The sequence below is a fragment of the Paralichthys olivaceus genome, chromosome 15 (genome assembly GCF_024713975.1).
Source record: "Paralichthys olivaceus isolate ysfri-2021 chromosome 15, ASM2471397v2, whole genome shotgun sequence".
Taxonomy (NCBI): domain Eukaryota; kingdom Metazoa; phylum Chordata; class Actinopteri; order Pleuronectiformes; family Paralichthyidae; genus Paralichthys; species Paralichthys olivaceus.
Window position 1 is genome coordinate 8,718,788 of NC_091107.1, and position 21,819 is coordinate 8,740,606.

The 21,819-nt window shown below is 40.4% G+C and overlaps 2 protein-coding genes across 3 annotated transcripts in view; both read right to left on the reverse strand.

Moving 5' to 3' along the window:
* Nucleotides 1-5,311, reverse strand: part of nsg2 (neuronal vesicle trafficking associated 2) — a 31,879-nt gene extending 26,568 nt beyond the window's left edge. The window contains exons 1-2 of the mRNA XM_020097166.2: nt 5,040-5,311; nt 4,546-4,721 (exon numbers count right to left, since the gene is read on the reverse strand). Of these exons, the coding sequence (XP_019952725.1) occupies nt 4,546-4,674 (129 nt within the window). The 5' untranslated portion in view covers nt 4,675-4,721; nt 5,040-5,311. The remainder of the gene's footprint in view (nt 1-4,545; nt 4,722-5,039) is intronic.
* Nucleotides 5,312-6,673: 1,362 nt separating this feature from the next.
* The window catches only part of cpeb4b (cytoplasmic polyadenylation element binding protein 4b), a 31,015-nt gene continuing 15,869 nt past the window's right edge, over nt 6,674-21,819 (reverse strand). Inside the window, exons 4-11 of one of the 2 annotated variants that reach the window (XM_020097163.2) lie at nt 19,903-19,953; nt 15,186-15,209; nt 13,816-13,986; nt 13,511-13,600; nt 13,019-13,137; nt 12,765-12,879; nt 12,299-12,480; nt 6,674-11,331 (exon numbers count right to left, since the gene is read on the reverse strand). In XM_020097163.2, coding sequence (XP_019952722.1) covers nt 11,104-11,331; nt 12,299-12,480; nt 12,765-12,879; nt 13,019-13,137; nt 13,511-13,600; nt 13,816-13,986; nt 15,186-15,209; nt 19,903-19,953 — 980 coding nt within the window. In that variant the 3' untranslated portion in view covers nt 6,674-11,103. The remainder of the gene's footprint in view (nt 11,332-12,298; nt 12,481-12,764; nt 12,880-13,018; nt 13,138-13,510; nt 13,601-13,815; nt 13,987-15,185; nt 15,210-19,902; nt 19,954-21,819) is intronic. The other variant, XM_020097164.2, reaches the window with a different exon arrangement.

Here is a 21,819-nt window from a genome sequence, read left to right on the forward strand (position 1 = left end):
ATACTGATTCACATTAAGATCTCTGCCACCTCCACGGAGGTTATGCTTCACCCGTCTGTTTGTTTCTTTTAAAAAAGATGTCACTAAAACCCCTCAACGGATTTCCACAAAACTTGGAAGGAAGGTGGAATGGGTCGGTGAAGAACCCATTACATTTTGGTGCAGATCCAGATCCGATGGTGCATCCAGGATTTTGTTTTCACTTTCTTCTAACATTGAGAGATTTTTTTGACGTTTTCACAGTTTTCCCATGGAGTAATTCATATTTTAAAAAAGAAATCATATTTAAAGGGGACTGATATCTTGACTGAATTTAAGGGGACTGTTGGGCCTTGGTGGAGATAAATCCACTCTACTCAGCTCCATTCTCGTTTCTTAAGAAAAATTATGAAAAATGTCACAGTGTTAAAAGGAGTGAAACAAAAACCATGGATCCGTCCCCTTTATTTACTCCACTCCATAAGTGGATGGATTTTTCTTTGGCTCTCATCCCAACCTTCCCCCAAGTTTCAAGAAAATCGTTTCTGTCGGTTTTTTTGAGTTATCCTGCTAACAGACTTAGAGACAGCAATAAAAACAATCAACGCTAATGTTTCCGACGACTGCTTTCGTTTATGTCGAATGTTTGTGATAAGAATTATCAGCAGTAACTTGAAACATCTCTGACACAGCTGACTGTTGGGAAACTAACAATGAAAACTGCTCTGAATTCAAATAAATCATAACTGTACCATGTTATTACAAAGTAATAGTGAAAACTGGCACGAAGATGACGGCTCTGTTAAAAGCCAGAGGAATATCATCATACACACAGTGTCGAGCTCTGCGTGTAGACTTCCAATTAAACGATCTGTGCTCGCCATCATCAATTCCCCCTGTGCTCTGATGTTTAATTACAGATTTCATTATTTCTCTTCGCCTCTGTTGCCTTCATGCATCACTTGCCAGGAAGACGAATGCTCAACCTCACAGTCGGAGACAAATGCAAAGATTCTGCAGCAAACTGACCTTTGCGACTCCCACACTGTCCCATTTGAGAATGATAATGGACCCATCTGCATTTACATAATAACTTGCAAAAAGAAAGAAATGGTTTCGTGCATGTGCCAGAACACCTTTGTTGGCCCTGGGAGCACAGCACCAACTCCAAAATGTGATTCAGCGAGCGTTTCCAAGAGCAGCAACAATCTTTGTGCCTGCGTCTCCTGAGGCATGTAGAAATTCACTGAGAGTCAACGGAACAGCAAACCTCAAACAACCTCTTTGGCTTTCAAATGTCAGCGGCTATAACATCGCAGGAGCTCAGACTCCATCCAGGTATATGGATGTTACAGGAGGTTTCTCACAGCTCAGTGCTTCTTTCCTCCGACTCCAACTAATGTCGGGGTCAGATCCGTCCTTGTGGGTTCACACACGTTTTAAGCGACATCTGAAATCTGTAGTTTCAAGAGTTTTACTCATCCTGTATTGATTCTGCACTTTTCTCTGCGCTTGGCTCTTCGTCTGCAGGGCATACCCACATCCCTTCATCCTGTCTTCTCTCATCCCTACCCACCTCCCTTCATCTCCTTCCCTCACCCCTACCCACATCCCTTCATCTCCTTCCCTCACCCCTACCCACCTCCCCTCATCTCCCTCCCTCATCCCTAACCACCTCCCTTCATCTTCTTTCCTCATCCCTACCCACATCCCTTCATCTCCTTCCCTCATCCCTACCCACCTCCCTTCATCTCCTTCCTTCACCCCTACCCACCTCCCTTCATCTCCTTCCCTCATTCCTACCCACCTCCCTTCATCTCCTTCCCTCACCCCTACCCACCTCCCTTCATCTCCTTCCCTCATCCCTACCCACCTCCCTTCATCTCCTGCCCTCATCCATACCTGCATCACTTCATCCTATCTTCCCTTGTCCATACCCACATCCCTCTATCCTATCTTCCCTCATCCCTTCATCCTCTATTCTCTCATCCCTGGCCCTGCCTCAGACTAATCACCACTCTGAGTCTCCCTCTGCCCCAGTCATCACTGCATCCTCCCAGACCAACCGATGTTCGTTGTGGTGGGATATTTGCTAGTTAACAAACCTTAAAGCTCCAACAGAAAACTAAAAACATGATCTTCTTCACATGTGAAATGGGGGCAGCTAAAAGCAATGCAGTGACCTGGTGGAGGATGGGAAGATGAGTTCTTATTCTGATTCAGTTTACAACCAGCGGCCTGAGGGCATCACTTTAAATTCTAGGTCAGATAGACAGTCTCACATTAACCCCTCTACTCACATCTCCTCACCGCCTCTGTTACATTTAAGATCCAGGTTAAAAGTCTCATTCTTCACTGCAGAACACTTTAGAGGCTCCTGTGTACATGGCTGATTTATTCCATCCTCGCTGATCAGCTCGATTTCTCAGGTCAGATCAGCTAAACTCCGAGTCCGTCCCACGCTCACGCTCAAATACCCGCGGTGTTGGATCTTATGAGGCTGTGACACCTCAACTCTGTTGCTCTGCCTCCATAATCTTTTAAAAGGCAGATAAAGACGAATCTGTTCAGACAAGCACTGAGGTGATCTGTTTACACCAGGTCGGTGTTTTATTGTATTTTATTTTTATTGTGAGTTTTGAGTTCTGTGAAAGCACCGTGACTTGTATCTGTAAAAAGTGCTGAACAAATGAATTGTATTTACTACGGCCTTAAGTTTATACTCTATCAGGTTATCAGTAGAAACCACAGCACACACCTGATCCACCACCTGATGTGTGTGTGTGTGTGTGTGTGTGTGTCTTTGTTTGTTCTTGAGTCTTCTGGGACTGATTTAATCAGTGTAAAATGACTGACAACTCTATGAATGTCATGTCACAAACTGCTGCTGACCTGTCGTACATACATCACACACACACACACGCACACACACACACAAACACTCATATGCCTGCATTGGACACAACACACACTCCTTAAAAATGCAAGCTACAATGTGAATTGTGTGTGTGCGCGATGAATGACAAGTCTCCCCACTTAACAGGTCTGTGAGACAGAAAGCGACTGTGCGTCTGTCAGCAGAATAATAACAGTGAGCGTTCAGAATGTTCTGTGTGTTTTTGCAGAGAACGAGCATTTCTAGAATTATTCGGAGACTTCACTGTGAACCCTCGACAATAAAACCACTTCACTCCAAATTTACAGTTGGTGTCCATCACACAGAGAATGTGGCCCTGCTCCGCTGTGCTTCGTAAAGGCTCAATGATTTAAAAGCCTTTTATACTTTGATCTTTGCTGTAATTAAAAAGTCCTGCAGTATTACATCTTTACTTATGTGTTGTAGTTCTTGTTTTTTTCAGGGAATTATAGTGATGCAGGGTTGCAACTAACTATTCTTTTCATTATGAATTACTCTGTAAGTAATAGTTTGGATCTAGTGATTGATTGTTGTTTGTCAGAAAAGAGGTAAATATCAGACCCCGACCTCCATCCAGTTAGCTTAGCATAGCATACACACTGTAAAGAAGGGGCCACAGGAGGAAACAGTCAGCTGACAGCCTAATATTTACTGATCAGATATGAAGCTTCTCAGCTACAAGAAGGTGAAAGAAACATATTCTTAATATGTCAAAACGTTCCTTTAAATTGGAAAAGAGCAGCGAATCTTCAAATTTAAGAAGCTGATGGTCCATTAATCAATGAATAGATCATTTCAGCAATGTCATGGTGGCTTTGATGATGTGAGGTTTTTTATTCTGGTCGGCATTTCTTCTTGCCAACAGCAAATCTCAAGTAATCGCTTACATGTTCTCAAACAAACATTTTATTTTTAATTAATCAAGTTTAACTAAAAGCTAACAGTGAGGGTAAAAACACTGTGACCTGCAGGATCTCATAGGATCCACTGTCCTGTTAGAGTCTAGGCTGAGCAACCTGGCTCAATTATTGTTTTATTATGAGAACCAACTAACCTGTGCAATAATGTGATGATTCTTTTTCCTACAATAATCAATCAGGAGCTCAGAGTAGAAATATGGATGTAAATTCATCAAACTATGAAACCAGCCAAACACTGTCACCCAGTGAGTGAACAATAGAGCTTCCATATGTGCACATGCAGAGCATCAGTGAGCCTATTTTCCGAATCCATTAATTTTCATAATGAGCAATTAGAGCAGCTCTCTGTCCCGAGCCCATGGAAACACCAGTCAGCTCTGCATGTTGCAGAGCCACCATGGTAACTGGATTAACGTGCGGCGGTGCACTTACTATGGGATGTCGACATGATAAATGACAGCCTGTCTGGCACCAAATCTGTCTCCTAATCTCAGCAGGAAAACAAAGGACGCGGCTGGGGGACGGCGGAGACGAATGAGTGTGTGAATGACTCAAAGTGTGTGTGTGTGTGTGTGTGTGTGTTAGGGGTGGGGGGTGTTATTCTTCATAAAAGGGTGTGAGGATGGTGTGGGTCGACAACACTGAGTAAACAGTAACAGAGGAAGATGTAGAGCTGCAGACACATTGTACAAACACAGGTGAACTCTCTCTCTCTCTCTGGTCTCTCACCTTGTCAGGTGCTTGGCTCTGGAGGCTGCCAACGTCCAGTGGAGCGATGAGGGGGACATTCTGAAAGCCGTCCTCCACGCTCACAGGTTTGGCCCCTTTGTCTTGAAGATTACTCCCCAGTTTCACCATCTTTCACTGGCCTTATATATCCTCCCTTATTTCCCTGAAGGCTGCTCCTGAACAGAGGGGGTGTTTGGAAAAAAAAGGATTTTACCTCAGAGCCATAAACCTGACAGACCTAAAGACTAAAAATACCTAGTATGATTTTTTAAATCATGATTTTTAGCCTCAAACTGTACAGCAAACACAATATATATGTTGTAAAATTTCTGTTTTGGTAAACTGTAGACTGATTAGAGAAGGAAAACACTTCAAAAAACACATTTTATTCGCAATCAAACCAAAACAACAATCTTCTTCAACGGCAACTAAATCAATCACACTGAGGAACGACTGATTCATTTTATAGAGATTGATTAAAAGTAGTTACTCACAGAGGCTCGTCCTTGTCCGTCTGCTTGCTGTGCGCTGCGGCAGTGTGTGTGTGTGTGTATGTGTATGTGTGTGTGTTCGTGTGTTTGTGTGTTTGTGTGTGCAGCTGGAGGAGAGGATGCTGGAGTCTGGTGCTGGTGCTGATGCTGGTGCTGATGCTGCGGGAAGGCGAAGCTGCTCCGGCGGAGACAGACTGGGAGTGTGGCGGCAGGTTTCCGACCAGCAGGCAGCCCAACCCCCTAATCCCACCACAGCCTCCTCCTCTGTGCTGCCCGGCTACACCCAGCAGCTGCAGCCGCCACTAGGGGGAATGATGCCGTTGTCGATGCCTATTTTCACCTGTTTACAGTTTTTATAATTGTATAACTGTGTGATTTTAAAGATAGAAGATACTCACACATTTCTGAGTTGCTTCTCAAATGTAACTTTGAGTTACATGAGTAAATTTAATCCTCAACAGCCCATAATAAAAACGGATCAGTTTCCTCTTATTCATCTTTAATTTCTGGCTCAGCAAATGTGTTGAACTTCACACCCGAAACGTTTTTCCATGAGTTAACAAGTCAGACAATCGATGTTTCCCACGGTACTTGAAAGCAGCTTGAAACACATGGCAATCAAAACAACTCTTTGGTGCTACAGCGCCATCTGCCGGTTTAATTAGTAACACGCATCCAGTAGGCTGCGATTTAACAGTGATGGACTGTATAATATATGTGTACAGTATATATATATATATAAATATAAATATATGTATATATATATTTTTTTTTTCCTCAGAAGTAAACTTGAGTCAAAAACTTGTGTAAAGAAAGATAAACATTAGACACAGTTTAAAACAAACACACAAATGTGTTGGAACACAAATGTTCATTTGCCTGTCGGATCTCAGATGTTTGCAGAAGAAGCCAAAAATCAAGATTTCTTCTTCATCTTCTTTGAGAGAACATAAAACAAATATCCCTCACAGTGCAAGATGTATCCAGGAGGTGGCGCTACTGAGCCCTTAGTCAGTTTGTTCAGTTTTTCCTGGAATAGGAGAAAACATCACATGACCCTGTCTGCACTCTTACTTTGAATGACAGCTTACATGTCTGGTTATCGTTTATTGATTTACTGTTGTACCCCAGTGAGTGGGCTGCACACATATTTACATGAGTGTAAACTGCATAGAAAGATGTTGCAAGGTCAGATAATTTTTCTATTTCTGATAATTATTATCGTAATAACAACAATTCTAAAGTGAAGAATGAAATCAGAATTAATATTATTGGATATGAAGTTTAAACTGGATTTGATTTAGTTTTAGAGAACAACTTTTCACCAGCTTTGTTTTTGCTGACCTCTAGTGGTACAACGTGGCTGTGCTTAGGCATTTGTATAAACGTGATTTGTTTGGTTGTTGCTTTGAGCTTTGCTGAAACTTCCTCAAGCAACAATTCAGTTCTGCACCACATGACATCACTACATTCACCCCAACCTCCGACGCATACGTGTTTGAGCACGTGTGCGTGAGCACTTAGATTTGTGTCAATGCCTCAACAGCTCATTCATACGTTAATCATACACATTACAACACAGGAAAACATGGCTGGGTCAGGTCGCAGTTAGAAAATAAAAAAGCACAACAAGCACATGTTTTCATCACAGTTAAGATTTATTTCATTCAACATTTCACATTACAAATATTTAAAAATTATGCATACTGTTATAAATAGTTGGCTGCAAACAATTAAATAACATTAGATTTTTCTTTTTCGTTTCACTAGCACTTCTACAGACCAACTCCTAGAAATATGGACATATCCGTATTACATAACTTAATTAGAAATGAAAATACAAAAATAGGAACTTATAAAGTGAAATGACAATAAAAATTAAGGTGATATCTTAAGTAAAAAAATGCTATTAATAAATACAACAACCTTCCCATACACAGTTAAAAACTATTGAAATCTTGCCATTAAGTAACAACAGACAAATATTTAAATATTTATTTTCCTTCAGAAAATGTGAACCATATATTGTGGAGCACAATATAGCAATTAGTAAAAACTAGACACTTTAACATATTAAAAGCTTCACCTCAAAAATATAACAAAAATCTGATCAAAATTATAAAAATCAATTATACATTCCAATTAAAAATATACCAATAAACAGCTAAATACATTGTTGACCTAATAATTACAATGCAATCAATCACAGTAGCTTAAAATAAACAAAATAAGCAAATGAGCACAAAACCTTTTAATGTTTTAAAAATAACTTCAATTATTTATATTAGTACAAATAGTTTGATTTCTTTTCTTTTTTACAAACACCAGCATGAAAAGGATTACAATAACAGTAGAAAATGACTGTGAAAAACATATTAACATCTTCTTTAATTAAATGTCTGCAATTAAAAATGGCATTAAAGAATTACATTGCAAAGAGTCTTTATCTGGAAAAAGGTTTAAAAGAAGTATTGCACATAACAACTTGAAGTTAACTTGCAACATTTACCACATTCAAGTCTTTAAGCTCCCCTTCCTCCAGATAGGTCTATATAAGATCGCCTCGACAGACAGCGGGGATGGGTTCTCAAGTCTTTTAAACAGTGTTCTTATAAGGATGCTCAAAGTCATGCACTCCCAAAAAAATCGATTTAAAGTGAGATTCTGTCTTGTTTCTCGTCTTATATCTTATCTCTTGTCATGTGCATCCTGCAGAGGTCTGCGATTGGGGGGGAGGGGTAGATCAACATGTGTCGAAAAGGAGCAGGGGTCGAGTGGGTCGGCTGGGGACGAGGGTGAGGTGAGGTGAGAGTGGGATCGGGTGGGGTGTCCTTAACAACTTAATAGTTGAGAAACATTTGGTGCACACCACAACAATTAATTTTAATAGCTAATTCATGTACTTGTCATTTTCTCTTTTTTTTGTCATGCATGCTACGGATTACAATAGGTGCTAGTTGGCAAGTTCAAGAATATATATATATATATATACTTTTTTTTCAAATATTAAAATATCTAAACACCAAACATCCATCCTTGTGATACGAGATTCAGCGTTAAGCGTGAACCGAATTTGCATTCTCCTTATAATAAGTTATGCTCCATCTATGGAGAGGAAACCAAGACAGAAGTTACCATTTCCAACTAGTATAGCCATGTTTAGAGACATTAACATCAATTTCAAATTACAACTTGTTTTTTTTTCCTTTATATATTTCTCGCCATGCTGTTATTGACCAGATTGACTGGAAACATCTAGCGTACGAAAAGCTAAGACCAAGACAGCGATACACTTTGGTCTCTCCTCTGCAGATCTGAAGTCGCATCAACACAAGTGCGCACTTAGTTGTAAAGATTCCTCAGCACTGAAATGTATAAAAAGCATAATTGAAAATAATATATATTGAAATCACTCAACTTTTTTTTTTTCTTAAAATGAACATTTCCATATATGCAGATCTCTCAGTAACAAAAGTACAAAAGCTACCTTTCACAATGTGAAAAATTGAGGTATTGCAAAAAGGAGTTTCCCCATTTGTGAAAAATGTGCCTAAAATGACTGTTGGAAAAAGAAAAAATATTTAGAAAAGTAGTGCATAATAAATGTTTATATGTGCATGACAAAATAATTTAGCTAGAAAACACTGTACCAAAAATCAGCAGGCCATGTATAAAATAATCTTTTTTTTCATCTCATTTAACAGCAAATTCTTCACAAAGTGTTTTAACTTCTAAAATGCTCACCCACCACACCCACAAAACTAATGTCCAGGGTGCAAAACTGGTGCGACGACACCACGCCGATATGAGGATTCTCACTAGTGTGTATTATCAAGTTTCTGTACTGACTCCCTGACATATTTAAATGCTCGGCTAGTAGGATGCCACTGAGTGACGTGTCAAACAAATGTGAGGGTTGGTTTTACTTTCGCTGCGTGAATGTGCACTTGATGTTGAATTTTCCCAAACATGCAGATCTTTTTGAAACCTATGGAGGGTGTGAGGCCTTGTGTGTGTGTGTGTCTGCAAGCCCTGTGTGTTGTTCTAATGGGTTTTGTCTGCACTGTCAAATACATATATACTGTGTATATATATATATGTATATAAATATATCATGCTCCAAGGCCAATCTTTGGTTTGCTGGATTTCATCAGGGCTTGACAGTGAAGTAAAACTGGGTAGAAGTGACATATTTTTTGAAAAGGTTTATATGAAAAACCTCCCGGAGGAAATGAAGAAGAAAATAAAAAGTAAAAATCGAGATAAGAAATGAGCTACGGTATGACGCCACTACTGCACAGCCATCTTTGGTTCCCAAAAAGCCACTGGGTACAACTGACTGGACCTGCAACATAGTTATCAGGAGCGGACTGAATGTGGGTCACGAGTGTGTAGTAGCAGAGCACACTGCAGAGACTATCTTCATTTATGCTTCAAAAACACTGGATGCTGAGTTGGACTAACTTGGCAGGAGAAAGGACAGAGGGTTCACCCCAAAAGGCCACAACCCTCCATGACTCAAATGTGTGCCGACTATTTGGAAATCAGTTTAAATTGCTTCTTTCGTTAAATGTAGCTGACTGTTGGATGCACACTAGAATGTTTTTTTTGTCAAAGACTTGGGAGAATTGCACAAATGGATAAAAAAAGAAAAATAATGAAAGGAGACCGTTTGGCCCCCCCCCGTGAAAACTGCAATAAAACGGCGGCCACTTGACCGGCCTTCTCGAGGAGTTACCTTAACCTCAGTCCTGAAAGATCGGTGTCCGAGCTCTGCTGTGTACAGACACAGAAAGTGGGTTTTGATCCACGAACGAGGCCCTACCTTCTGTTAGCTGCTAGCTTAGCAGCAGAGGCCACAGGCAGACATGAGGAGGGGGAGTGGGGCTGGATTTATCTGTTTACCAGTTAGCCTGTCTTCTCCTGTAGCCTCACTACTCCATACATTCCCCTAATACACTGGATACTGTACGATGCTCTGCTCAGTCCCTCGCACAACCCTGGGTTTGATTACAAAAATAAGGAGGTGATGAAGCAAGTGAGTACAAAACGGTACCAGTCATGTCACACTGCCTGTTGCGTCACTTCCCTGTGATTACGCTTGTGAGGAAAGCAGAACAGCAGCAGGTGATAATGCTCGCTTTCTTTCTTTCATTCATTCCTTCTTTCGTTCTCTTTCTTAACCTGTATTCGGCACATTAGCAGCTGAGTTTGAGGTATTAGTTTTTGCATGTCAAAATGGAGATCAATACCCAAATATGTGTTGCTAAAATTTTGTTGCGATTTTTCAAGTAACATCAAAACATCTGTATGGACTTGGAAATCATAAAAAAAAGAGGTTTATAACGTTTTGATTTGGGAGAGAGAAAACAAATGGATTTCTTTTTCTGCAGTGGGCCCTCTGTGTTTTCAAAGTTAATTAAAGATTCAGCTTTGGTTAACAACTAAGGGTCTCATAAAGTGTATCTGCACTCTCAAAAACTGGAAATAAGTGCACTCTTCTTTAGCAACACCTTTTTCAATTCACATTTGCTCTGGAGCCTCTTGCATCAATAGAAAACTTAAACGCACCTCTCAGAAATCAAACCAATGAGATGCTGCTTCGGAGACTCAATACAAAACAAAAAGCAACAGCTCTGCTACAAAAGAACCAAATGTCACATGAAGAGGATTTGTTTCGGGACATCTTGTATCAAAATCAAATACATAGTTTAGGAACAAAAATCCAATTGAATAGCAGAGTACCATTTCACACCTCAAACCTTCCTATATATGAATTTTTTTAGAACTAATAAAAATATTTCAAAAATCAAACGCAAAAATAAAATGATGTTACACATCTTTTTTCCTTGCTGGACATATTTGGATATAATTCCAGTTTTTCTTTTCTATCTTCAAAATATAGATATATATTAACTTAAAAAAGAGAAATGAGAAAAAAAAAACAGGTTTGGTGAAATTAGAGCAAAAAGGAACCAGCAACAGAAAAGTGCATTTATTTGTACAATGATTTGCGACTCCTGCACTACCTGCCCTCCTGCTCCCCTGTTGCCTCTCCGTCGTCTGCTCAGTTCCAGCGGAAGGAGATGTGACGGGGTCGGTCGCCCCCCTCCTTCACCAGGGGTTTGTGAAACTCCCGTCCGGCGCGCGAGTGGATGGCCGCCCAGCAGTACTCGCAGTAGTACTGCAGACAGGTGACGTTGGCGCAGAAGAACGGTGCAAACTTCCCGCCGCAGCGAGTTCCCTGGCACTCGTCGCACAGCTGGTCATCCAGCACGTATGGCTTCACTTCCACCTGTAATCAGGAGAGAGTTATTTCATCAGCCATGTTATTTTCTTTCTGTATCCTGCAGTTCTTCTATTCCATGTCTCAAGATGTTGTTCAGCATATGTACAGAAAACAAATGAGGAAATGAGGAAATGAAACAGATGGCTGCCTGGAGGTAGAAAATCTATCTCCAAAACCATTTTGTTTGGGAAGTTTAACAAGTATATGTTTTCTTTTTTATTCCCAGAAACATAGAAAACTGCAATATAACAATAGCTGGGTTAAGAGAATGTGACAAGACGTCCAGTCCAACACATTAGCACATGAATTAAGTAAATAATTCAAGCAGCATATTCCTATTATCACGCTCAATGTCGTCTTGTGCTAATGTGAACAATATTTGTGTCGGTTAGAGGCCACTGTAAGATGTCCAACACACCTGCACATATTACTTAAATTCCTCGGCTGCTGACAGGAGTGCGTCGTAAGTCATTGTTAGCATTAGCTTGCAAGGGCACATACATAACGAGTGTACTTTGTGTGTGACTGCAAGGTCAGTACATGCAGCAAACCAGTGAGGGAGGCGGAGTGCATGGACATTTTGACAGAGGACATTTTGATGTGCAAGAAAAGCACAGGTGTAAATTATTTAATGGAGGATGGATAAATTCCATTCAGCAGCTTCAGCTCAATGTTGTTCGTATTGGAAGAGCTTTGCTCAACATGTCTTCTGTAAAAAAAAATATGTTGCTGGAGACCAAATTCAGCACGATTCCCAAATCCCATCCTACTATATTTAACTTAGTTATTCTGTGCCACTAACAACACTGTGCGTTGTTCTCATGTGTGCTCACAGCCTAACTTGTACTGTAAATAGCTTTGATAAAAAATAAATAAGGGGGAGAGACATTCAATTCTGTAATTTGATAGAAACAGTGTGGGAACTGAGAAGGAGAGACCGAAAAACACTGAGCTCTCTTTTCTTTCCACTCACCCGTTTATCGATTTCTCCATGCTGCAGCTGTACAAAGCGAGCGCTGATAGCAGCAATGTAGCTCTGCTGATTAGAGAAGGCGACCCGCCCCGCTCCCTTGGGGTACTTCAGCTCAGGGTCTGTGTCGATGCCAGCGTAGCAAACTCCACCGTACAGGCGGTCCATGATCATGGCCAGCTCCACTGCACAGGAGAAAAAAATTAAAAAGACATTTAAAACTGGATGAGCAAATATATTCTTTGTGTATAAACATACTGTTTGCAAAAGTGTAAAAAAGTAGAAATGTATGGAAAGGGGGACTGAAAATAAGTGAGAACATTTTAAGGTCTTATGTAGCTGAAAAAAGAAAGACACAGAATTCCGCCCATATCCACATTATACTTCAAACCTGTTGTCATTATAAACACATTTGCTGTTAATTCACTCAGTGGAGTCTAGTGTAAAAAAACATAAAAGTGAAGGATACCTGCTCGGAGCGGACGAGGGACACCTCCCACAAAGATGGTTTTCCTCGGGTCCAGAGGCTGAGATCCATCCATGACAAAATCGCTGTCGTTCAGGTTCCACGGGCGGATCTGGACCTGTCACACACACACACAACCCACAGGTTTCAGCTCTAGAAATGAACAGCACTGAAGTAGAGTAAAAGTCGTGACCACAAGTTTCACAGAGTTCAGTGGGAATAGCCAGAGATGTGAGAGTGTGTGTGTTTCCACTAACCGGCTTGTCTTTGATGGTGGGGCTGGACACACAGAGGTACAGCTTGCCGTCCTCCTCGATGCAGGCATCGATCAAAGCCTGCACTGAGCTCTCATCCTGGAACAGCAGGAAGGCATAGCCTACAGATAAAATACAGGAGGGTTATTCCTGCTGCCAGGGACCAGAAGAACCATGATATCTGTGCACTGATTACTTTGACTGGTGTCGTATCATGACGTTCTGCATTCACAGAATGAGGCCATAAGCTTTTACAAACAGACAAACCAGATTCAGTTAACAAATGCTCCAGATAACAGCCTGACGACAGAACTGAATAGATGCACACATGTTGATAATGGCATATAATCCAACATATCTGCCTTTCTTCCACCCATGAAGGAAAATGTTCTGTCAGTTTGCAACACAGACTTGTGTATTTATGTTGGTTAATTACAACAGTACAGCACGCTATGAAGAAGCTCTGACAATCTTTTGTTTTATGATATCACATACCTTTGGGTGGAAAATAGGATTTGCTCTCAGCTTTGTGAGGCCAGTCCACAAACAGGTGTCCAAAACGCCGGAAACTGGCTGTAATCTCATCTGAAATAATCACAGGCAGGTTTTTAAAAGGAAGCACGGTAGAAGATTTAAAGGCAAAGTCCTGCCTCAAGATTATATTCAATATACACTAAGACGCTATCAAGATGGTGTCTTATATTGTACCTTCCTCTCCCAATCTCTAAATGTTAAAATCGTTGTCAATATGGACTAATATGGCATATAAATGAAATATGTTCGGTTGTAGTTTACTTTACCTTCATCTATATCTGGGGGCAGTCCTCCGACAAAGACCTTGCGTGAGTAGCGTTCGACGCGCTCGCCGTTCTGATGCGGAAAGCAGTGTGGGGATCCGAGGCCGGCGAGGCCCTGATCACCACGCTCATCATCGGGGAAGCCATCCTCCATGGGGAAGAGAGAGGAGTGGCCTAGAGAGAATGTAGGAGAGCAGGAGAGGTTTATATCCTGAGGTAATGGTGGGGTCGGCGTTGTCATGGTAACAGTGGGGCAGCAACAATACCTGTGCAATCACACTTTATTTTTACTTTTTGTCACCCAGAGATAGGTGGAAGGATAAGAGGCAAAGCATTTCTTTTAGATTTGTGAACAACAATAAAATTAATCACATAAATCAAATTGTGTAATGCATATTGTTGGGGCCGTATTTAAACATCAAGCATTTTGTCAGTGTCCTTTAGCACTGTGTGGCTTTAAAACCATAACATAAATATTTCTATCGCTCTGTGACATCTTCAAATTCCACTTCTGTAGCATGGAGAATTTACAGTTTGTATTAAGAATCATATCAAAAGTAATCACATCGATTTAAAAAAACTAAAAGTAATAAGAGCAGAGAATGTCATGTGTGTTTTTCTGACTAAATGTCTTGATTCTTAATTTGGTGACATGACTCACACATGGCCGCAGCAACTGTGCTGTCCCTGGAGAACTGGACAAACACAGTAGTCACTCAGTGAGGCAGTGTGAATAGTTTCACAGTGGACTGTGTGCATGTTTGTGTGTGCATGTTTGTGTGTGCATGTTTGTGTGTGCATGTTTGTGTGTGCGTGTGTGTGTGCGTGTGTGTGTGTGTGTGTGTGTGTGTGTTGGAGAACTTAAGCCCTCCCTGGCCTGTTCCTGCTCCCAACCAACCCACTCTGAGCTGCTTTATAAAGATTTATGCAAGGGAGTTAGCCTCAGCTTACAGTACGTGATGTGTGTGAGTGTGTTCAGTTGGCCATGTGTGTCTAAATCACCAACTACACGTTGTGTGCCTCATTAACTTTCAGCCAAATGGGACAGCAACAACTTGCATTGAATTAAAAGAATTGTGTGTGTGACAAGATTGAGATTTAAGCTGAACGAGAAAGACAAATTCAAAGGATGAAATATGCAAAATATCGTTTCACAACATTGTGACAAGGCTCGGCACAATCATGCAGACAAACGTCACTTCACTGTACAATAACAAAGCACAGGGCCATTCAAATATATATGAGCAGCAAACCAATGCCCGGTAACCAAGAAAATCATAAACAGCACAACATTTTCAACATGACAAAATAAGTCAAAATATCAAGAATTTATGCTGAAAAAGTGGCATAACATATCCATGCTCATATGTTACCTCGTCTCCTGCTATAATTCCTGGCTGCATGTGGAATAAGGACAAACCAAAGGAGAGGATGGTTATTAAAAGATGTTTTATACACTATACCCCCAATAAAAGCGTCACATGGTTCATAACAGCTGAGGGATGATCCGTTGCCTGCCTGTCCTCTATTCTACTAGTCAGCTGTGAATTATTATCATCCTGTGTGACTGTCAACATATTGCTTTACTGAGTAGAGCATAAAGTTGACATACAGTTTCTGCTTTAGGGACATTTCAGTGAATTACTTGCAGTTTGAATGTGTCAACAAAATAGTTCTATCTCATGCTTCTCACCAAGGTTCCGGCATATTTCAATGAGTTAAATCTAAGCCTTTGAAAAGTTTTTTAAGACCCATGTCAAGAAGGAAAGATATGAAGGCATATCGGAGTCCCGGAAATACTTACAACTGCCTATAATTGAAGATAATCCTTGATACGCTACGTTATCATGCAAACATGGCAAGAGACAGTAGCTATCCACGGTCTTTCTTACAGCCAAGCCAAGTGTACTGTGATAAATTCTGACTGGAGAGTTTGTTTATCAGTGATCAGTTCAACGTTGGTCTTGTAGTTTTATTACAGTATGCTAATATCTGTATCATTGAGAAAGAACTGCAACACGGAGACATTACAAACTACTGGATATAAGCCACCAAAATATTCATCTTGAAAATATTTCATAATTTATAAGTGTGACAGGAGTAGAGTTGAATTAACACAAGACCCAATGAAATCCCTGTTCAAATAGGGACAGAGATAAAATAAATGTAAAAATAAAGTTGCTTCATTATTAAAACAGATCAAATAAACTATTGGAAGAAACAAAGGACAGCTCAGTATAACAAAGCTGCATAAAATAGAGACAGTAATGAACATAATTAATCATTTTTATAACAATAAAAAGACATTGGAATACAAGAAAGGGCAACTGAGAACAGAAATAAATTAAATAGGAAATAGATTTCCGAGATTAAAATACTCATGCAGTGACTTTGCTGAACTGAGTTCCCCGAAGCAGGCCGCTCTGAACCGTGATAACCTTGACAGAAATAGCACAGTAACCTTAACTCTACCCGGCAAATAAGAAATAGCCATGAGGCTCCCAACTCCAACAAAACACAACTCCTCACATACAGCAGGCAGGCTTCTCAAGGAGAAAACAAATGACCAAGAAGACACTTTGAAAACTTTCTTTGAAAACTCCGTCAGGAAATATGTCACAGATCGAAAACATTTACTGTTATGTTGCGTTCTTAAAAATGACATGATCTTAATGCCTCAGTTCCACAACAGAAATATTCAATCAACATAGCTGCAGATGAAAAATGCATTCCAGTTATTAGAGCAAATTAAGGGAAAACACATTCCCCAAGTTCCTCAAGACGGTCTTAATGTGCTGAAATTAAGAGTCACGACGGTGTAAAAAAGTGAGGCATGCATAGAAACACGCTCAGGGCCAAATTACAATTTATAATGAAAGGACAAGACCTTGCAGTGTACGTAACAATGTCTAAACATCTGTGAAATGTATCCAGTTAACTCATTTCGACTAAAAGTAAAACCAATAACCCTCTGCTTCAGTGAACAAACACTAGACAGCATCTAATGCTTCAAATAGCACAAACAGAGAATATACACAACCCTGACAACAGCAGACTCAGTTGTTATAATTCAACAATAAACTTAATGAGACTGACAGAAGTAATAACACAGCAGTTGTCATGTCACGATCCACAGGGTTAAAGTTTGGTTCTCCTTAAGCCTAAACACAAAGCATCCATGACAGCACGCGAGCGGTGACCGTTGTAGCCTCCATTGTTTGCAGAGTAAACACGTCAGCAGCCCTGTGGCCAAGGAAGGCAGTGGAGGCAGCAAGGAAAGAGAGGGCCACCCTCACGTACATGAGGCTATGCCTCTGTCGCTTGACATGATGATTGTTGAACTTTCCTCAGGTAGCTCCTGTGTGCTCGCCCTGTAATCATGGCAACCAGAGGCGGCGTTTGGAGGAAAACAGTTGTGAACCATGGCATCTTCTAAATCTATGCAGCATTCGATCGAGTTAGTGCCCAGCTTTCTGTACACTAAGAGAGTGATGTGTTTCAAAAATGAGGGTGGCACTCTGATCCGCACCAATATTTAATATGTTCTTCCCTTACTCATACCACGCCGAGTTCTGTGGTCATCCTTCCAGCAGTTCTTGTTTTAAAACATAACCTCCTTATATGGGTAACTAAAATGTCTCTCAGTAGAGCAGATACATCTTTCAAGGGAGAACAACCCTAAACTAATGTCCAGTTCTTTTTGTCAAAATATAAAGAGGTGTACTGAGGCTGGAGTGTCTCTGCAGCTGCCGAAGGTTTGGTTTGGTTCCAATCCGGACCTATCTCTCCCCATTTCATGCTTAATTATCCTATAATAATGCCTTAATGCAAAAAATAAGTTATCTGATAACCTAAATGAATAATTTGTCATGTAACATAGTTCTAAACGGTGTAATATCAAGATTTGTGCATTATTCCCATGAAAATCATGGATATTTTGATCAATGCTCCATTTTGCAATGTTAAAGAAAGTAAACAAAATTCCTTCATCCACCCCAGAAATGAATATGTTCTTAGACGAAGGCCCCATCCCTTCAGTAGGTTCGGTAAAATCGGTTTAGTAGCTTTTGCATAATCCTGCTGACAAATAAACAAACACACGAGTGAAAACATAACCTACTTGCTGAAGGTCAATATTTTGTTGAATCAACACAAGAAACTGGAGACCTTTTTTTTTTTATTCACACAGAAATACGACTCTTTTGTTCTGCCTCAAAACATGTCATCACACATCCACCACTTCTTTCAGCACACCATGTGGTTCAATGTGACATGCGTACACAGAAAGTTGCTCCTTTTACTAACTCTACTTAACACGCTCACTGAAAAATCATTTCTCTTTGCACAGGCCCGAAGTGAAATGTATTAAAATATGGACACTGCAGAGACTAAAGCATCAACCCAGCTGAAAGCGTATAAGAACACGGAGAGGATGAAGAACTGGCCAGTACACACAAGCAATAATCCTCAGCTCCCTCCGTGGACTTTCCAACCCAGATGGACATTAACTCTGGGGGAGAAGGTCAAAGAGAGCTGGAAAGAGAGAAAGAAAGAGAGAGAGAGAGAGAGAGAGAGAGAGAGAGAGAGAGAGAGAGAGAGAGACGGACAGAAAGAGACAGGAAAGCAGATTGAAAGAGAGCAGAGGGTGCTATAAAAAGACGTGTGTGTATGTGTGAGTGTGCGTGCAAGTGAGCGAGAGAGAGAAAATAGATTGGAAGAGATGAAGAAACAAGCTGATAAAAAGCTATGTGGGGGTGAGAGAAAATGAGAGTGAGCGAGTGAGATCAAGAGAATGGGGAATGCAATCTGTGTATGCTTATGAGAGAGAGAAGGGGAGAGAAAGAGTGGTGTGCACAACCCTCTATCCGCTGGCACCATCTGTTTCAGGGCTTGATGACAGCTCCTGACCATGTGATCTCACCATGTGACCCAGCAATCTTATGAAGAAACTACTGGCCTCTCCTGTTTTACATCCTGACCCGAGACCAGAAGGCAGAAGCGACAACAACACAATTACACAACAATAAAGAGAATGAGATTGTGCAAGGGCACTCTGGAGGCAGCTGAATATTAAACTGCTGTTTGTGGAAACCACAGCACATGTCGAGGGGATTTGGCAATTTTTTTTCCCAATCATTTCAGAGAGGCAGAGATATTTATATGCAATTTAAGAGGCTTTTTTACTGAGTCCAAACTGACCGTATGAGGAAACACTACCTGGGTTTGAAGAGTAAGTGATCACAAATTCCATGGGCTGTATATCATCATATTTTGCTTTAACAGAGGCACAGATGATTGTATTTAAAAGCAGAAATCAAAGAACAGAAGACTTGCCTATTAGAATGGCACATACCTTCACCAAGGCCGAACAGTCTACCTAAATTCAATTGGACGTGCCCAATTTTTTTCACGCAATGTTAAAGAAAGTTTTATTGAAAAATCGTTTGTGTAATCCTGCTGACAAACCAACCAACCAAGAATAGACAAACTGACCAGGGCGAAAACATAGCCTCCTCTGTGGAGGTTATCAGAACCCCTATAATGAAGGGATATACAGCAGCACAGTGGTCAGACCAAATTCAAACAACATCCCTGGTATGAATCATCATCTTAATACTTCTTGTCTGCTTCTCTACTGTGTCTATCAAATGAAGGCAAACGCCTCTTAAAACAAAATAAGACGTTATTTACAGGCAAAGACGGTTTGAGTGCACATACAGCGAGTCCCATCCTGAGGCCATTCTTCTTTCTAGCTCTATTCCTCACCCCGCTAAAATCCAACTACTTATTTGCTGGCATCAAAAAAAATAATCACTACATCCTCTCCCCATCTACTCTTTCATCCCAGGGACTAAGCAATATCAGTAGTCAAATGACAGGGGAGGACACAACCAACGTTACAAAACAAAGTGAAAGGTCATCACTGAAGATGCTTGTTGGTTAAAACTAAATTCATAAAGCTCAAGGATTTCTGATCATTTTTAATTGAGTTTGCACAGAAAATAAGCTATTAAAGGTTTTCACACAATTTATGATTTTAATTTCTAATTTGTAACGTCAATGTCCACGTGAGTAGATCACTATACATACCATTTAGGGGCAGAGGGTTGTCTCCGCCTGGATGAGGGAACCCAAGACGACCTGCACAGGGAGACAGAGCACAAATATTTAAGATGAAGGAGCCAGCATAAAACTAAATGTGATACGAGTTCTGACATAATAATAAGCCTTAAAGCCATTGTATACAAGTTTTGACTTCACTCCTTTTGAAGATAAAATGAAAATCACATCAATCAAAGGTAAAGAGTCTGAGGCATGGACCCAGTAATACTATAAATTAGGCTGCTCCAAATTGGGTAAAAGGTTGTGACCTTGTTAATAGAGCCCGACCAATATGGATTTTTAGGGGCCGATGCCAATTCTATTAGGGAGTAAAGATTTCAGATACCGATATGTTGTCAGATAGGTTAAAAAAATTGCAATGATTTTTAAGAAGTCAGTATAAAGCCTGTATGATGTGTAAATATAATCTAATCTTGATATTTTACAGTTTAACCATAATCATTAATATAAATAATTATAAATAAAAAGAAAACACTTATACAAGTCCTTCATTACACAAATGTATAGTTTGCTTTAATATATATATTAAAGCAGACTATATATTATTATGTCTATATTAGTGTGCTGCTTTTCTTTGTAGCTGTCATAAGATGCTAGATGCTAGCTATATTTACATCTGGATGGATGTATGTGCCGTATACATCATATATAGATAAATAAATCAAGTATATTTTTTAAGTACAATTTAAACATGAATGTACATCTTTACGGCATCGTTTACTCTCCAAAATAAATGTTTTCATTTCAGTAAACACAAACACATATACTGATATGTCTGTGAAATGCTCATATTGGACATTTTTAAGTAGTTGGGCTCAAATCGATGACTCCTGTGATTATTAATGTCCTGGTGTCCATAAACTGACTTTTGAACAACTTTGCACACAAAGTTATATTCTCCAAATAAAATGACACAATTTTAGTTTTATATAACTGGCTTATATAGAAGCATGTATTAAAAGTGCTAATGCAGAGTGTGTTTGGCTGTGGCAGCAGAGAGTGCAATGTTGTTTCCACTTCAATCTCATTAGAGGCTACATCTGTGGGACACCAACAAGCCCTCTCCCTCTCATCGACCTCCATTTCCCTATCTGTGCCTCTCTCTCCTCATCTGAGCATAAAATCATACGTTTTACATTGAGCTATTTGCCAGACACACACGCACGCACGCACACACACGCACACACACGCACACACACGCAAACACACACGCAAACACACACGCACAAACACACGCACACACACACACGTACACACACACGTACACACACGTACACACACACACACACACGTACACACACGTACACACACGTACACACACGTACACACACGTACACACACGTACACACACGTACACACACACACACACACACACGTACACAAATACATGTTATGATGCCAAACAAGCTTGGAAGTTATGCAAGGCCCGCTTGCTGCAGAGGGATAATGAGATGAAAGAGCTGAAATAGTACAACCATTGTTGTACGGGTATGGACCGCCCTGTGATTGGTGCATTCCAGTGTCTCAGTCACATGGAAATCTGCTGGCCCCTCCCCCACACCTTGTCTATTGAGCCCCACAGTCGTCAGTAGATGTGGTGCATAATACAGAACTGGGACTCACGGAGCACAGAAACCAGGGCGGACCACCCGCGGCTCCATCAGCTACCATACAATAATACAGATTTCCATACATTAACTCACTGTCATCACAATATGGACATTACCGACACATTTGGCCTAATCAAGCTAAAATCACAGATTCCAGCTAAAACCAGATAACACAGATAAGCTCAATTCCTTCAGACTGCAATGTAGAATTCACCAATTTATCTCCCTCTGTAATTAAATCCAGTAATATGTGCTGATATGTGCACTACCCAAA